Source organism: Haplochromis burtoni, unplaced genomic scaffold (assembly GCF_018398535.1).
Source record: "Haplochromis burtoni strain Fernald_Lab_line unplaced genomic scaffold, NCSU_Asbu1 Contig_368, whole genome shotgun sequence".
Classification (NCBI taxonomy): domain Eukaryota; kingdom Metazoa; phylum Chordata; class Actinopteri; order Cichliformes; family Cichlidae; genus Haplochromis; species Haplochromis burtoni.
The window spans coordinates 409,062-423,398 of NW_024582729.1; the positions used below are offsets into that span (position 1 = coordinate 409,062).

Here is a 14,337-nt window from a genome sequence, read left to right on the forward strand (position 1 = left end):
AACTTATTAGGACTTAACATGTCTGAATTTTGACATAACGCCTTAATGGGAACATTAAAATAAGTAATATGTTTGCACTTTAAGGCATTTTAAGACAAGCTACTGCTATTTGGTCTTTTTTTAAAAACGCTACGTTTATGAATTATTGACCGTTTTTGTTCTTTGCCGTAAAGCGGTGTTACCAGAACAGGCCAAACAGAACTTCTTAGATGAGATTCTGTGGTTTAAATATGGATCCTTTTTATTAGTATTAAACTCGCACTCAGTCATTCAAAAAAGAAAAGACAAATAAAGTCTGGGAGCCCAGGATCAATCCAGCTGCCATCAACACCTGCTAGGTGGGAGAGAAGTAAAGATGCTGCTGCTGATTCGGATCCGGATCCGCCCAGTCAGGCGTCACGGCACCGACAAGATGGCCGAGAGTACGGGACGAAAATGAGGGAGGAAACAAAAACACTGGTGACACTATCCTTGCTGTGGATGCCAGACCTGTAGAGCAGCGGGTGACGAGTTAGTGCAAAGATATAAGCTGGGTTGCTTAGAGTTTCTGTTCTGTGGGTGACATTTGCCGTATGCAGACGAATTGTAGTCCAAGCTGACGGAACGTTTGGCAGGTCGTCTGCTTTGGCCAGGGAGCTAACCCGCTAATCATGTTAGCTAGCTGACGACACCGTTAGCTAGAGAATACGCTTTGAGAAAGTGACATCAGGTTAAATTTGAAATACACAGTCGTCGCTGCTACTTTATTACAGATATCGTTTTTTCGCAAACGGTATTACTTCTACGAGTGAGAAAATTAATTTAACACACTGGTTAACACTTAGCCTTCTGGTTAGTAAGCTAACATTGCGGATTTCTTCAGAGTTAGCGTTAGCAAACGTTGGTTAGCGTGCTCAGCTGTTTTGGGTGTCTTAGGTTGTTCGGATACAGAAAAAGTGCATTAGTTCGTGTGCAGGAAGGACATTTTATTGTCCTGTTTGAGCGTAACCGGGGGTATTCTGAGCAGATCTGGGTAGCTAGGTGTGCTGCAGGAGCGCTGTGGGGCATTAACGGCACCACAGCCGGGACTGTAAACACAAGTGAAACCGATCAGACCTCAGCCCTGCACTACAGAACCAGTCAGCATCACCATGGCCCATTCTCCCGTTCAGGGTAACCTGCCGGGGATGCAGGTAAGTTAAATGTCTGTGGAGTCTGTCCGCAATAGGTAGTCGAGATGACTGTCAGAACAGAATTTAAATCGTTTGCCTCCCTGCTGTGAGTTTGTACTCCCACTCGGCTCAGTGAAGTGAAGCGTTTAAGTACTCTGGTACATCGCGTCAATTCGCCTCATGCTCGAGGTAGAACATTCCATTATTAGTGAACTGGGCAGAATAAATCGGAGGTACATATTCTCTAAAAGCTACCAAAACACATAGACTTGCGTGTGCCGAGGGTAAGTTAATTAACCTTTCTGCTCCATGTGTTTTCATTGTTAGTATCACTGACAACAAGTCTACTATTTAATGACACATATTTTGAATTGCAAGAGGTAAAATTCGGATATTTCAGTCATGACTTGAAGGAAATATTGAGCTCTCACGTGCCGTTGTGCAGAGACGTGCAAGCTGGAACTTTGTTCCTATCCTTACTGCGCCTGTAGAGCTTGTGTTGGGCAGATGACTAGAGCAGATAACTGTTCCTAATGTAAACTGCCTCACGCACCAGATTATGCTGTCTTTGCAGGCTTGTTAGTAAACACAAGATTCATATCAGAAGTAGAGAAGCTTTTGGGATTAGCCAACGGCTACCTCAGTTAATACATAGTAACTCATACTGAAAGTATACAAAGGTTAGGTTTATGTTATATGAGTCTGCACAACACTAAAGCACGCTAAATCATCGTTGTTGCCTGCCAGTCCACAATTTGGAGAAATTGTAACACATTTTACTCGCAGAGTCAATGGTTTTTCCTTGGAAAATTGGATTTAAAGGCACCCTTTGACAGAAGGGTTCCTCCTCATATAAACCAGTGGCTTCATATTTTAGTAATCTCAAAATGGACACATTGACCCTGCCTTTGCTCAGAGAGGTCAAAAAAGGAAGTTGTTTTTGTTGGTGCCTAGTCCTGTGTTTCCCACATAACAGCCTCCTGAGAATTCAGTAATTTTAGTTCACTTCCTGTGGTGTTAAAGGTTTTTTCATACCCCACTCAGTTACACTCAGTGTTACTATCCACCGGCCCCACCGATACAGTTTTCAGTGAATTCACTAAGCACACTTTCAGTTTTTCCATCATAAGCACTCCAGAGTGTTAAGCTTTTCTGTGTGACTGCTCAAACGATTTAAAATCAGGCAAAAGCAGTTACTCAGTGTTAAACAGGCAGCATGTAAAACTTGTCAAAGGAAATAAGACGTACAAGAGTTGTGTATGATATCACAAAAATACCTGTACAAATTTTTACATGAGATAAATATGTCATATAGTGATATCATTAATATAGTAATGCTATGCGTTTACATTCCCTACTGTGGTCTTGTCTGAGAACCATGTGTCAGTCTCTGACAGCGGGTTAGTACCTAAAAAGGAGCTACTTAAACTGTCTCTAACAAAGCACAGTACTTTGTAAAATATGTAAGAACAGTGTTACCACAAAAGTTGGAAATGACAAATGTGTTTCACCACGTGAGGCAGAAACAGTGTTAAGTGCGACCAGGCTATGAAGGAGGAGATGCTAGCAGGACTTTAAGTAGCTGGTTAAAAAGCTGCAAGATACAACATTCTAGATAGAAAGTATTTTTAAAGTATTACAAAAATTTTCTTGTATCATGAGCTATACCACACCCTCTACCACCTACACTTACAACTGCTTGAGCTGCTCAGTCATGGCAACCCATGTCAAGAAGCTCCCAATGCACATTTTTTGTGCTGATGTTGAACTTACTGAGTCAGCAGAGTGTTAGTAACTAAGCCTCAGCACTTGGCGACCCTGCTGTGCAACATTACATGCTGTCACTTTGTCAATCCGTTGCTGTGGTTCCTAAAGGCTTGCATCTTTTAATACTAGCTCTTAGAGTTGATTGTGAAATTTCTTCGTGTCTAGATATTTCACTGTAACTAATGTGTTACAAAGGTATCATCCTGTTAATCACACTCAAATTCATTGAGCTCTTTAGAACAGCCCATTCTCTCACAACTGTTTGTAAAGGCAGGCTGCTTGGCTAGGTGCTTGATTTGTATACACCCGTGCATATGTGACTGAAAACATTTGAATTCAGAATGGTGTGGCCCAATACTTTTGTCTGTATAGTGTATGTAGCTGTATGCTTATATACTGTATATGATATATGAGTAATGACATGAATGTATTATTCATGTTAAGTAGCCCTGATCTCCAAGTCCCCTTGAAAGCCTCATACGGGTTGATTGACTTAATCTTAGATGTTTTTACTGCAGTCAGACTTAAGTCCTCAGCGTATTAAGATTTTTAATGTGTGTTTATACATGCTGCCTCAGGCCTAGAGAGTCCAAAGCAGAGCTACAATGTTTCATTTACTAATAATCATAAGAACAGTAACTCAGCCTTTTTGAAAGTTTAATTTGGTCATTGTTTTTCTCTTCTATATGTTTTTTTTTCTTTTGGGGGGGTCTTTTGTTTGTTTGCTTGTTTTGTTTCAAAAAAATTAATGAAGAAAATGATGAGCGCACAGTAAACCCCAAAGGGGTAGCTCAACTAAAATGTTGCCTTCCATTTACATTTTGGGTTTTTGTTTTTTGTTTGTTTGTTTTTTGTTTTTTTTAATGCTTTCTTAACCTGCATGCTGTTCAATTTTTACACTTTTCCCTTTCATTCTCCTGTGTCTTTCTTTTTGTGTACACAAACAAAAGGTGTTGCAATGAGTGAATTAATGTGTCCTGTAAGAATGGCACCCTGCTGGTGTTTCCTGTTTGCTCCCCAAGACTGATTTCTTTTTAAACATTCCTTTCTTTTATGTTTTTTTGTTTGTTTGTTTTGTGTTTTGCTTTTTCAATCCATCTTCCCTTTCCGCCTTTGTTTTGTTTCCCCTGCCTGTCAAACATCAGAATGCTAGAGTGGACCCAGAGGAGCTGTTCACCAAGCTTGAGCGCATTGGCAAGGGTTCATTTGGTGAGGTATTCAAAGGCATCGACAACCGTACACAGAAGGTCGTGGCGATCAAGATCATAGATCTAGAGGAAGCAGAGGACGAGATCGAAGACATCCAGCAAGAGATCACTGTGCTGAGCCAGTGCGACAGCCCCTTTATCACCAAGTACTATGGCTCATACCTGAAGGTGATGTTTGTTTCTCACACAAAAGCAAGGTTGCAATCAGCAGCATACTTTCAGGTTCATACGTATTTATAAACATTTGGTCTAATTTTGGCTCTTTACACCACCGCAGTGGATTTGACATCAAACAGTCAAAATCTGATTTAATTGTAGACTTAGCTTTAGTATTCTCTTTTCAGAGAATCAAAGATGACTGTGCATGCTGGCAAAACATTTAATATTTGTATACAATTATGGTAAGAAGTGTACATATGCTTGTCACGGGCATAAATGTCATGATATTTTGTGGGGGGGTTTATTTCTTTTTGTGGGTTTTGCCAGGGTGGAATGATTATACAACATACAGCTTTAATGTGCACAAGTCAAATCTAAATCCATTTTGGATTTTCTCATCACTTGGCGTCAAAACTGTACATGGAGGTTTATACTTACACTGTCTTTAATCATTTAATTCAGTGATTTAAAACCAGTTTAATTAATGGTCCTGAAGGTTTTATAGTGTATTTTAACTTGATATGGTCAAGGCCTGTTGACGTCTTGTTAGTGAAAATGATTGACTACTGGTAATTTGTCTTTGCCAGCATCAAAAGGATTTGTTTGACAACACTCATTAGATTGACCAGTTCTTATAAGAAAAAATGTCTTGAAAAATTCAAGGAACTCTGTGAGGATCTTAAGAAGGATAATTGTAGATTTACACAAGTTGGGAGGTCTCTTGGAGCCATTTCTAAACAACTGCAGATTCAGAAACCATCAGCTGAAACTACACAAGTACAAGTTATTCAGATGTTTTCACCAGTTTGATCTTGAGGAATACTCAAAAAGTCAGCTCCAGATGAGAGGAAATTGGTTAGCATGTTCAGGGATGACATAAAGACCAAGTCTGTTAAGAAAACTCCTGGAACACCAGCCTCACTGCCCACAGTGAAGCGAGTTTGAGAGGTTGCAGATCAAGAAAAAAGGCCCTGCTCCAAAATCGACATCTTTTGGTTTGACTGAAATTTAGTCGTCCACATGGACAAACAATTACCTTCCGGAGATATGTTTTTTGTGTTCATCTCAGACAAGAAAAAGATTGAGCTGCTTGTCTACAATGAAAAGAGGTATAATTAGAGGAGTGGAGATGAGGCTTTTTTAAACCTAAAGCCTCTGTACCAGCTGTCAAACATGGTAACAGTACCCTCGTGCTAAGGCTGTTTTGCTGCCAGTTCTGCTGGTACATCGCACAAGATGGATTAAATAATGAAGCATGAAGACATCAAAGCTTTTCTGCGAAAGCATCTAGTTGAGGTGCAGCTTGCTAAGAGACATTTAACCAAATATTAGCAGGGTATAGCACCAGTTATTAAAAGTGGTTTTAAATTATTTTAAGAGAGTGTATATACCGTTGAGCCTTCATGTGTACTTTTGACCCTGCTTTGGTCGTCTTGTTTCTTTTAAAGTCATTAAATCTGTATGCTGTACAATCAGTCCAGCCTGGGAAAAGAACGATGCAAACAAGTCATTAAAAGCCCCAAATTACAGCGATATTTATTCCCATGCTTGGTGTCAGAGGTGTGGACTCGAGTCATTAATTTTATGACTTTAGACTTGACTTGAAAAAATGTTCTAAGACTTGTGACTTGACTTGGACTTTTACACGAATGACCTGGGACTTGAATTGGACTTGAACCGGTTTACTTGAAGAGACTTGATATTTCACCCCAAATATAAAATGTAACACGCATATTATATAGAAAGTGTGCACCATTAATTCAATTCATTTATTCAAAGCACACTCCGTACGTATGTGTGCGTGAGCTGTAGCACAGCCAATCAAATTAACCAGATTTTTTTTTTTAAAAAGAAAAGAAAAAAAAAACCCTCAAAAATGCTGCAAGGAGTTATTTTTTTCAGGTACATAAACTATGAAGTAGTCAACAAAAAAACGAAATGCAATATGCAAAACATCCAAGCAGAGAATCACAGACAGAGATGGAACAACTTCCAACTTTGTCCAACAGTTGAAGTTGCATAAAGAACAGTAGGTGGTCCTTCTCTTTTGCTATGATGAGATAGCTGACTTCATCTAACTAGCAAATGTTGTCCAGGCTCCGTTGGTGATACAGTTTTTTTTTAATGTGTATGATATTTTTGTCATGCGATTTTTAAAGCCGGTCCTACAAGTGCATCCAAGAATAACATGCAGCTTATCTCAGAACTGTCGTTGAAAATTATTATTGGAGCTAAGTTTAATTGAGCTGCATTTTAAAGAGGTGCAATTTCACAATTTGTGTATATTTTCTAAGTTCACTATTTTGTCATGTGTTGAGAAAAACACAGATTTAAAAATCACATGGTCTAATATTTACATTTAGCATAACTGTAACATGCTTTTTTTTTTCTTTTTCTTTTTTTTAAGACTCGAAAGGACTTGAAATTCAAAATTTCAGACTTGTGACTTTACTCGGACTTTTACACCAGTGACTTGAGACTCGACTCTGACTTGCCTGACATTACTTGAGACTTGACTTGAGACTTGAGGATAAAGACTTGAGACTTACTTGAGACTTGACTTGAGGATAAAGACTTGAGACTTACTTGAGACTTGCAAAACAATGACTTGGTCCCACATAAGCATTTGACCACCATTATTACTGGAATGAGAATTCTGGAATCTGGAACACATGAGATGCTCTGCCAGGCCTTTACTGAGGTCGACTTTAGTTACTTCTTACATGTGTGTCTGTGCAACTTAAGTACCTGATTACACGTATTCCAAGTTACTCCTGCATTAACACAAGATGTTTAGTCGAACTTGACATTGAGCAAATTTGATGAGATATACAATGAACTTCCTTCTGCTGCCCACGTTTCCAACAAATAATCCAAAATTTAATGGGGATTAGCCTAAAAATGACTCGAGACACCCACCAGAGATGTGTTTTTAGTTGCATTTGTATGTGTGCGCATGACAACGGGGATTCTAAGGCTACGTCAACACGTACTCGGGTATTTTTGAAAACGCAGATTTTTCTATGCGTTTGCACCTTTCGTCCACATATAAACTGCATTTTCGGTCACTGAAAACTGAGATTTTTAAAAACTCCTGCCAGGGTGGATATTTTCTAAAACTCAATTTTTGCATTTACGTGTGGACGAGGAAAACAGAGAAAACACAGCGTCAAAGGTGTGCGCCTTTTTTCACGTCACACTGTGCGCCACGTTATTGTTTTGGTGAAATTAATTTATACATTGGCGGACTTTAGACAAAATACTGTTACTGTTAATTTTACTCACTGCAGTGTTTAAATGCTTACATATACACACACAGTTACTGTTCCTCCATACATAGGACTAAGTTCTATGCACCATCTTTGTTTACTCTTTCCCACCCAGGCTTCTAGACTTCTGATTGGCCAGCATTTCTACACGGTTAGGAATATATCACCATGGCATGTTCCTAGCAGTTTTTGCGTTTACGCGTGGACGGGATTTTTTTCTCTGTTCTCAAAAATACCCGTATGTGTGGACGTGGCCTAAGTATCACATTATGGTCCGAATCTAAATATCACTGCAAACTAGCTGAAGCTATAAATGCAGTGGTGTGTTCTCTGGATCCTGTAACATACTTGTCACTATGCAAAAAGTAAACTAAACTTAAAAAAGCAACTGTATATCTTTCACCCACAAATATGCCAAAGTACTCAATGTCTTCTCTTTTCATTCTTCCTGTTTACCATTCCAGGACACAAAGCTATGGATCATTATGGAATATTTAGGTGGCGGTTCAGCATTAGATTTGGTAAGTGGTTCTCTCAACCCAGTACAATAGTTGTCAAAAGAAAACCTCTGACACTCTTTCCTTTATATAGTATTGACAGTGTTTGTTCACATCTCAAGCCCAATGTGTATATGGGTCAAAATGTTGTATGTTGTCCATAGAAAATTTCTGTAAATTTGTGTTAATGAGACTGAACAACATTTTATCAGCGCTTCGAGCTTAGAAGCAGTAAAATGAGTCTGTCCTTTTTACAGGAACTGCTGGGATTGATGGCACACTACATAATTCAAAATGTACATCTACTGAAACAACATTGTATTGCAATAGTAGTAAACAACACAAGTGTCACTATCACTGTTTATCACTGTACACAAAACCTGTATTGTCTTCACTTTTAGGACCATTTGGTATCCCCCAGGTCACACTGACTGAGGATGTATTTGGGGTTTTAAAACCTAGTCTGACATAGAACTATTAACAGTTATTGTCTTCATCTCAGTTTCAAACAGTAGAGAAAACATGTATGTTTACTGATTGCAATTAGTCTCTGTTCGAATACAATTAACAAATATGAACTCTAAAGTCCTCTGACAGCTAAAACTTTTGGTCATGTTGAGGGTGAAAGACTTCCCTGTGCTCAGATTATAATAATGTAACCTTAATTGTGTGTTTGTATCTGTGACATGTCTGTATAGACACGTCAACCTGACCCAAGACCATGTAAAGGATATAAATGTACTGGCTATAGTAGTATGTGTGCTCAGTCGTTATTTCTGGTTTTTACATGTTTCTCACAGAAAATGAGCAGTCATCTCCGTGAAGACAACTCTGCTGAAACCCACAGCTCATAGTTTTTGTTTGCTTGTTTGGTTTTTTTTTCCAAAGATGGAGCCTGGAGCTCTGGATGAGACCCAGATCGCCACGATCCTAAGAGAGATCCTCAAGGGCCTGGAGTACCTGCACTCTGAGAAAAAGATCCACAGGGATATCAAAGGTAGCCAACTGACTTTGAGTGCTATAATTAGAGGACGCATGTTTCAGCTGTTTAGGCTTCAGGGAGTGAACACAAATATCATGGTTTTGACACCCACTTAGTTTCTTTCATTATGATGTTGTTCACTTGAGATGAACATTGCAGCAGTTCTCTGAAAGCTATCTGACCGTTCCCTCTTTATTATAGAAATTGGTGATGTAGATAAATGGCATTAAGAGAATTGTCTGAAGCAGTAGCAAGGCTGGATCACATCAGCTATCCTTCTTGTTCCTTCTGCAGCTGCCAACGTTCTGCTGTCTGAGCAAGGAGAAGTAAAGTTGGCTGATTTTGGTGTTGCCGGGCAGCTCACAGACACCCAGATCAAACGCAACACTTTTGTGGGCACCCCCTTTTGGATGGCCCCTGAGGTCATCAAACAGTCGGCCTATGATTCCAAGGTGAGTTCAGAGCCAGTTACATAGTGTACACAGCTACGTTGACTTACATTCCTCTAGCAATCTTTCAGGCTACACTCTGCTGTAAATGTGAACTTCAAAGTTTTCACGATGCTAAAATGACACAAAAAAGAAAACTGTGAATAACTTGTACATAGAGCTGTCTAAAAGCTTTCCTCGACAGCAATTGAAAACATGGTCAGTATAAATCCATTACATATATTTTTTAACAGATGCTATGAAAGACCGGTGACAATGAAAATAGCATCTTTACCAGTCATGTGGTTGTAATAGTGTTAGAGTTATGTCAGCTTAGGCTGATGCACACAGCGTAGGAAGAGCAGCCTGCAGCAGCACATGTGCTTTCAGCTGCTTTCAAAGTGACAGCTACCATGTCGAACTGGTGCCCACTTCATTGAGATTGTGCTGCATTTCATGTCCACTTTCTGCAGCAGATGAACAGTATCTGAAAGTCATCTCCTTAAGAAATGGAATAACAGTCCTGCAAACTGGTCCTTCGTTTCATCCATTAACTGTTTGTGGAAATGGGTGTTAAGTAATTAATTATTATTGTTGTTGGTGACTGCTCTGTGCATTTCTTAAAAGGATGGTAAATGCCACATAGAACAGGAGTAACTTTCTGAAGTGGGCGCTGGCTCCCTATGAGCAGCAGAGGAAAGATGTGAGTTACCAGAGTGACTTGTGACCAAAAGGACATCAGTAATGGTCCGTCCAGCCGGCACATATAAACTCGGAAGAAGAGTCTTGGTTGTCTGTAATTAGTCTTTTAGTGGATAACAAAGTACATGTGTGGCCTTAAAATGAACTTTTTTTTAGTTGTTATTTTCACTACTTGACCACAAATGATCTTTTTCTTTATCTAGCTTTGTGGAATTTAGTTATTTTTAGTTGTTTTTAGCTTCTTTGTCACAAAGTAAAGGATGTCCACAGCTCCACAGTCATCGGTCAGTCACTCCAAGGTATAACGAGAACTCTTACATTTAGTTTATCTTATGTTTATCTTCTGTGTGTTCCAGGCTGATATCTGGTCTCTGGGCATCACTGCTATCGAGTTGGCAAAGGGTGAGCCGCCCCATTCAGATCTCCATCCAATGAAGGTTTTATTCCTCATCCCAAAGAACAATCCGCCCACACTGGAGGGCAACTACAGTAAACCACTCAAGGAATTTGTCGAGGCCTGCCTCAACAAAGAGCCCAGTTTTGTAAGTAATATTAAGTTTTGTTTTGCTATCTGTACAGAGTTTTCAGACTGCATCACATGCTCATCTCAAAGCTTTGTTTTTACAGAGACCAACTGCCAAAGAGCTGCTGAAGCATAAGCTGATCGTCCGTCATGCGAAGAAGACATCCTACCTGACCGAACTGGTGGACAAGTACAAAAGGTGGAAGGCAGAGCAGTCTAGAACCACAGAATCCAGTTCTGACGAGTCTGACTCGTAAGTCCAAAATGTCTTTAACTGTGAAGTGAATTTTCATTAACGAAAAAATGCATTCATCTCTGTGCTGCTTTGTTCTGATGAGCTAGAAGCACTTAACATGCATGACTTTATCACTCATCCTGATAAATGTCCAAAATCCTCTTTAATATCTGTCCAATCAGAGAGCAGGATGGCCAGGCCTCAGGTGGGAACGACTTTGGTAGTGATGATTGGATCTTCACCATCCGAGAGAAGGACCCCAAGAAGCTGCAGAATGGGGATGGCCAGCCAGGAACAACAGATCAGGTCAGCCATGAATGGATTTTTGTTTAGTTTTTAAAATCTTTTAATTTGACACTTTATCCATCTGGCTCCTTAGCCAGCTCCATTTTCCTACTTTGACGTAACGTATCTGCAGCTTATGCGCACTTTACTGTGATAAAAAGTTGTGATGTTATTTGGGGAAATTGAGAATTTTTTGTTTTTTAATCCCCTGTAAGTGCACTTCTTTATTTTCTTTTAACACAGAAAAAAGACATTCCAAAGAGGCCTTATTCACAGAGCCTGGCCGCTGTTATCTCTCCTGCATTATCTGAGGTAAGCAGCTTCATGTGGACGATCAGCTGATTAGTTGTTCTCCTCCACAGCCATCACTTCTCACTTGGTCTGACTCGTGTAGCTGTGGTGGATTTCTGCAAACTATAGACGAGACTTGTTTTTCACACTGAATATTTTGGGAACTGTAATTTGTGTGTGACTCATTCTTTCGCTCACATAGTTTTTGGTGTTGTCCAAATGAACTCTGCTGCGTTTCCATGGTTTTCAAGCAGGGCTTCCATTGAGTAATTTCCCTTTGTCTGTTTCACTCATCTAAACATTCAAATTAATTGACTAAACTCAATCAAACAGGCAGTTTTATTTTGTTTTTACATTTTGAGTGACTGCGTTTTCAGAACATACGCGGTATATAAAGATAAACAACATGTCACCACTTCTTCCTGTTGTGCAAAATTAATGCTCAACCGTTTCTAGCTCCTTAGATGTGTAGTTTTGTATTGTATCTTTGTGTCATTAGATTAACAAAGTGTGTGGCTCCTTCCCTGTGTTCTACCTCCCAGCTGAAGGCACGACAGGAACAGGTGAACGGGAACCCCTTGGTCCTGGATGAGCTGAAAGAGGCTATCCTGCTGGCTGAGGAGGCCTACCCTGGCATCTCTGATTCATTGGTTGCTCACATGGTGCACAGGCTCCAGAGGTAACAGCTTCCCTCAGATTTAGTGCTCAGAAGTCAGTAACTATACAAAGCAGAAGATGCCATTAATCTTTTTTATACTTGTCTCTTCTTTCTTCCAGTTTCTCCACAAGCAAGACATCCACTTCCTCCACTTAGTGATTGGTTCTGTCCCAGCCCTGCTCTCCCAAGCCCCTACCCCCCCATCCAACACCGCAGCCAGATCAGAGGGTTCAAAGTCAGGGGTGATGTCATTCAATACCAGCTGACCACATGTGACCTCTTTGTGTAGGGCGGGGTGCTAACCTGGCCTATAAAAATGACTGAACTCCAAAGTAGAGGAAAAGAAGGAACCTCTGGAGAGCTTCTTTTATTCAGTAATAAGGAGAAGTTAAGGGGGCAGCAAGACCCACTGGAAAGGCTTTGATGGGACAAACTCAGTCAGAGTGATGTCAGCGATGCTGCGCTCTGTGTACAGGAGACTCCTCCAGCCTCACACAGCAGAGTCCACAAGGAGCCAAAAAAATCTCCCCAAAATCCATAACAAGACTTCAGCCGCCCCACCCCTCCCCCACTCCCAAAGTAGGAATCATATCCCCCCCAAACCTCTGAAAGCATGCTTGATGAACCTGCAGGGTTATTATCTTAGTGTGCAAGCTGTGTGTGCGTGCGTGCGCGTGTACCTGTGACTGCGTGTTCATGTGTTCTCTCACGCAAGTAAGACTCCCTGCTTAGGCAAATTGCAGCATTCATAAGGAAACCTCAGGTAAAGTGCTTTAAGTGGAATTTGTCCTCCAATGGCGCGGGGGGTGGGGGGCCATGCTGTACATGAATACAAGTTGTCATTGCGGGAATTGAATCACTGTGTACAAAATGGTCATGCGCATTTTGTAGATACTGATAATGTTTAAAAGCAGATATTTAAAGTTACTCCAACAGTAAGAACAGAAAATGCCTTGCCTTTACAGATACACACAAATCTGTGTTCTGGCATTACATCAGTTTTCTTTGACTTATCAGTGAGTGAGATTCATCAGTGTTTTGGGGTTTTTGGGGTTTTTTTCCAAAGTGACTTGGTTTCAATCTCACATTTCAATCACCCGCTGAATCAAACTAACTTTGTTACTAAGCTGACTTTGTTTAGTGGCAGAAGAATTTCCTTTGTTTCTTTAGTCAGGAGGAAAACTGCTACCTGTACTTACGTTTAGACAATTAAAGTCAGTTTTGAAATTTTGTAGGTCAAGATGAAGTTAGGACAATTACAAAGAGGAACCTTTAGGGGTGATCGAATGCTGATATGTGAAGTATTATTATTCCTCGGCTTGTAATTTCTCCTTAGCAGTGTTTAGAAACTCAACATGGAGATGAGGAAAAATGGCAAGGCCCCAAGAACGCAATCAATCCACACAAAACTTTGCTCATGGCCAAATTAAACTATTGATCAGCACAAGCCAAGCTGCAGAATCCAATGCCATCTTTATTATCCTCACAGATTTCTGTTCTCACCTCCACACCGTGCTATAGAAGTGCCATGTCTTCTTTTATGCTTTCACCAGATCTTTGTAGTATGATTTGCACCTTTTTTTTCCTAATTTTCAGATCAGTTTTTTTGCACTTTGAAAGTGTGTCAAGTATTTAAAGAAACCTGTAAAAAAAAAACAAAAAATTGCTAATAGCCATGTTTTACTATATATGTTTACTTAAGAGTTCCAGAATTTACTACTGTGCTAATGCAGCAATAATGTTGGTGAGTTGCATCAAGACGCACTTGTCAACACAGGGACTGAAAGAAATTAAGAAATATGTGATATTTTTATAACTGCAAAGAGTTAAGTATGGAAATATGGAATGCTTTATGGATATCAGCACCTGCCTCTGGCAACAACAAAAAAAAAATCTGTAACTTACAGAAAAACATATGCTACGAAAATAACAAAATGTGTACATTTGGTCTCCTTTATCATAGCTGACAGTTTATAATACTGTATATAATCTTTGCTTGTGTCATTTGAGAATCCCCAAGTTAAATTTAAGCTCCTTATAAGCTTTCAAAGTGACATGAGAAATAAAGATCTAATCTAACTGAGAACATAATGGCCACATTTACTTTTCAGGAGTTGTGTTTGTAGATTGGAAACTCCTTCAACACCATTCAGGGATTTAGTTACTCCACTTCCCCTACCAT

At 39.9% G+C, this 14,337-nt stretch overlaps 1 protein-coding gene across 1 annotated transcript; it reads left to right on the plus strand.

Annotated features, from left to right (window-relative positions):
• The first annotated feature begins 360 nt into the window (after positions 1-360).
• Positions 361-14,241, plus strand: stk24b (serine/threonine kinase 24b (STE20 homolog, yeast)). Its single transcript, XM_005943374.3, has 11 exons — positions 361-1,172; positions 4,064-4,294; positions 8,019-8,075; positions 8,940-9,048; positions 9,328-9,485; positions 10,520-10,705; positions 10,791-10,939; positions 11,104-11,227; positions 11,450-11,518; positions 12,040-12,176; positions 12,275-14,241. Exons 1-11 carry the CDS (start codon positions 1,131-1,133, stop codon positions 12,309-12,311), a joined length of 1,299 nt encoding a protein of 432 aa, XP_005943436.1. The 5' UTR covers positions 361-1,130; the 3' UTR covers positions 12,312-14,241.
• Positions 14,242-14,337: the final 96 nt, after the last annotated feature.

What these genes read in the sequence shown, in the direction of transcription:
- stk24b (XM_005943374.3), top strand. Translation starts at nt 1,131, where the DNA reads ATGGCCCATTCTCCCGTTCAGGGTAACCTGCCGGGGATGCAG. An exon ending in ACTATGGCTCATACCTGAAG is followed by an intron (nt 4,295 to 8,018) that starts GTGATGTTTGTT and finishes TTACCATTCCAG; the next exon opens with GACACAAAGCTATGGATCAT. An exon ending in ATGGTGCACAGGCTCCAGAG is followed by an intron (nt 12,177 to 12,274) that starts GTAACAGCTTCC and finishes TCTTTCTTCCAG; the next exon opens with TTTCTCCACAAGCAAGACAT.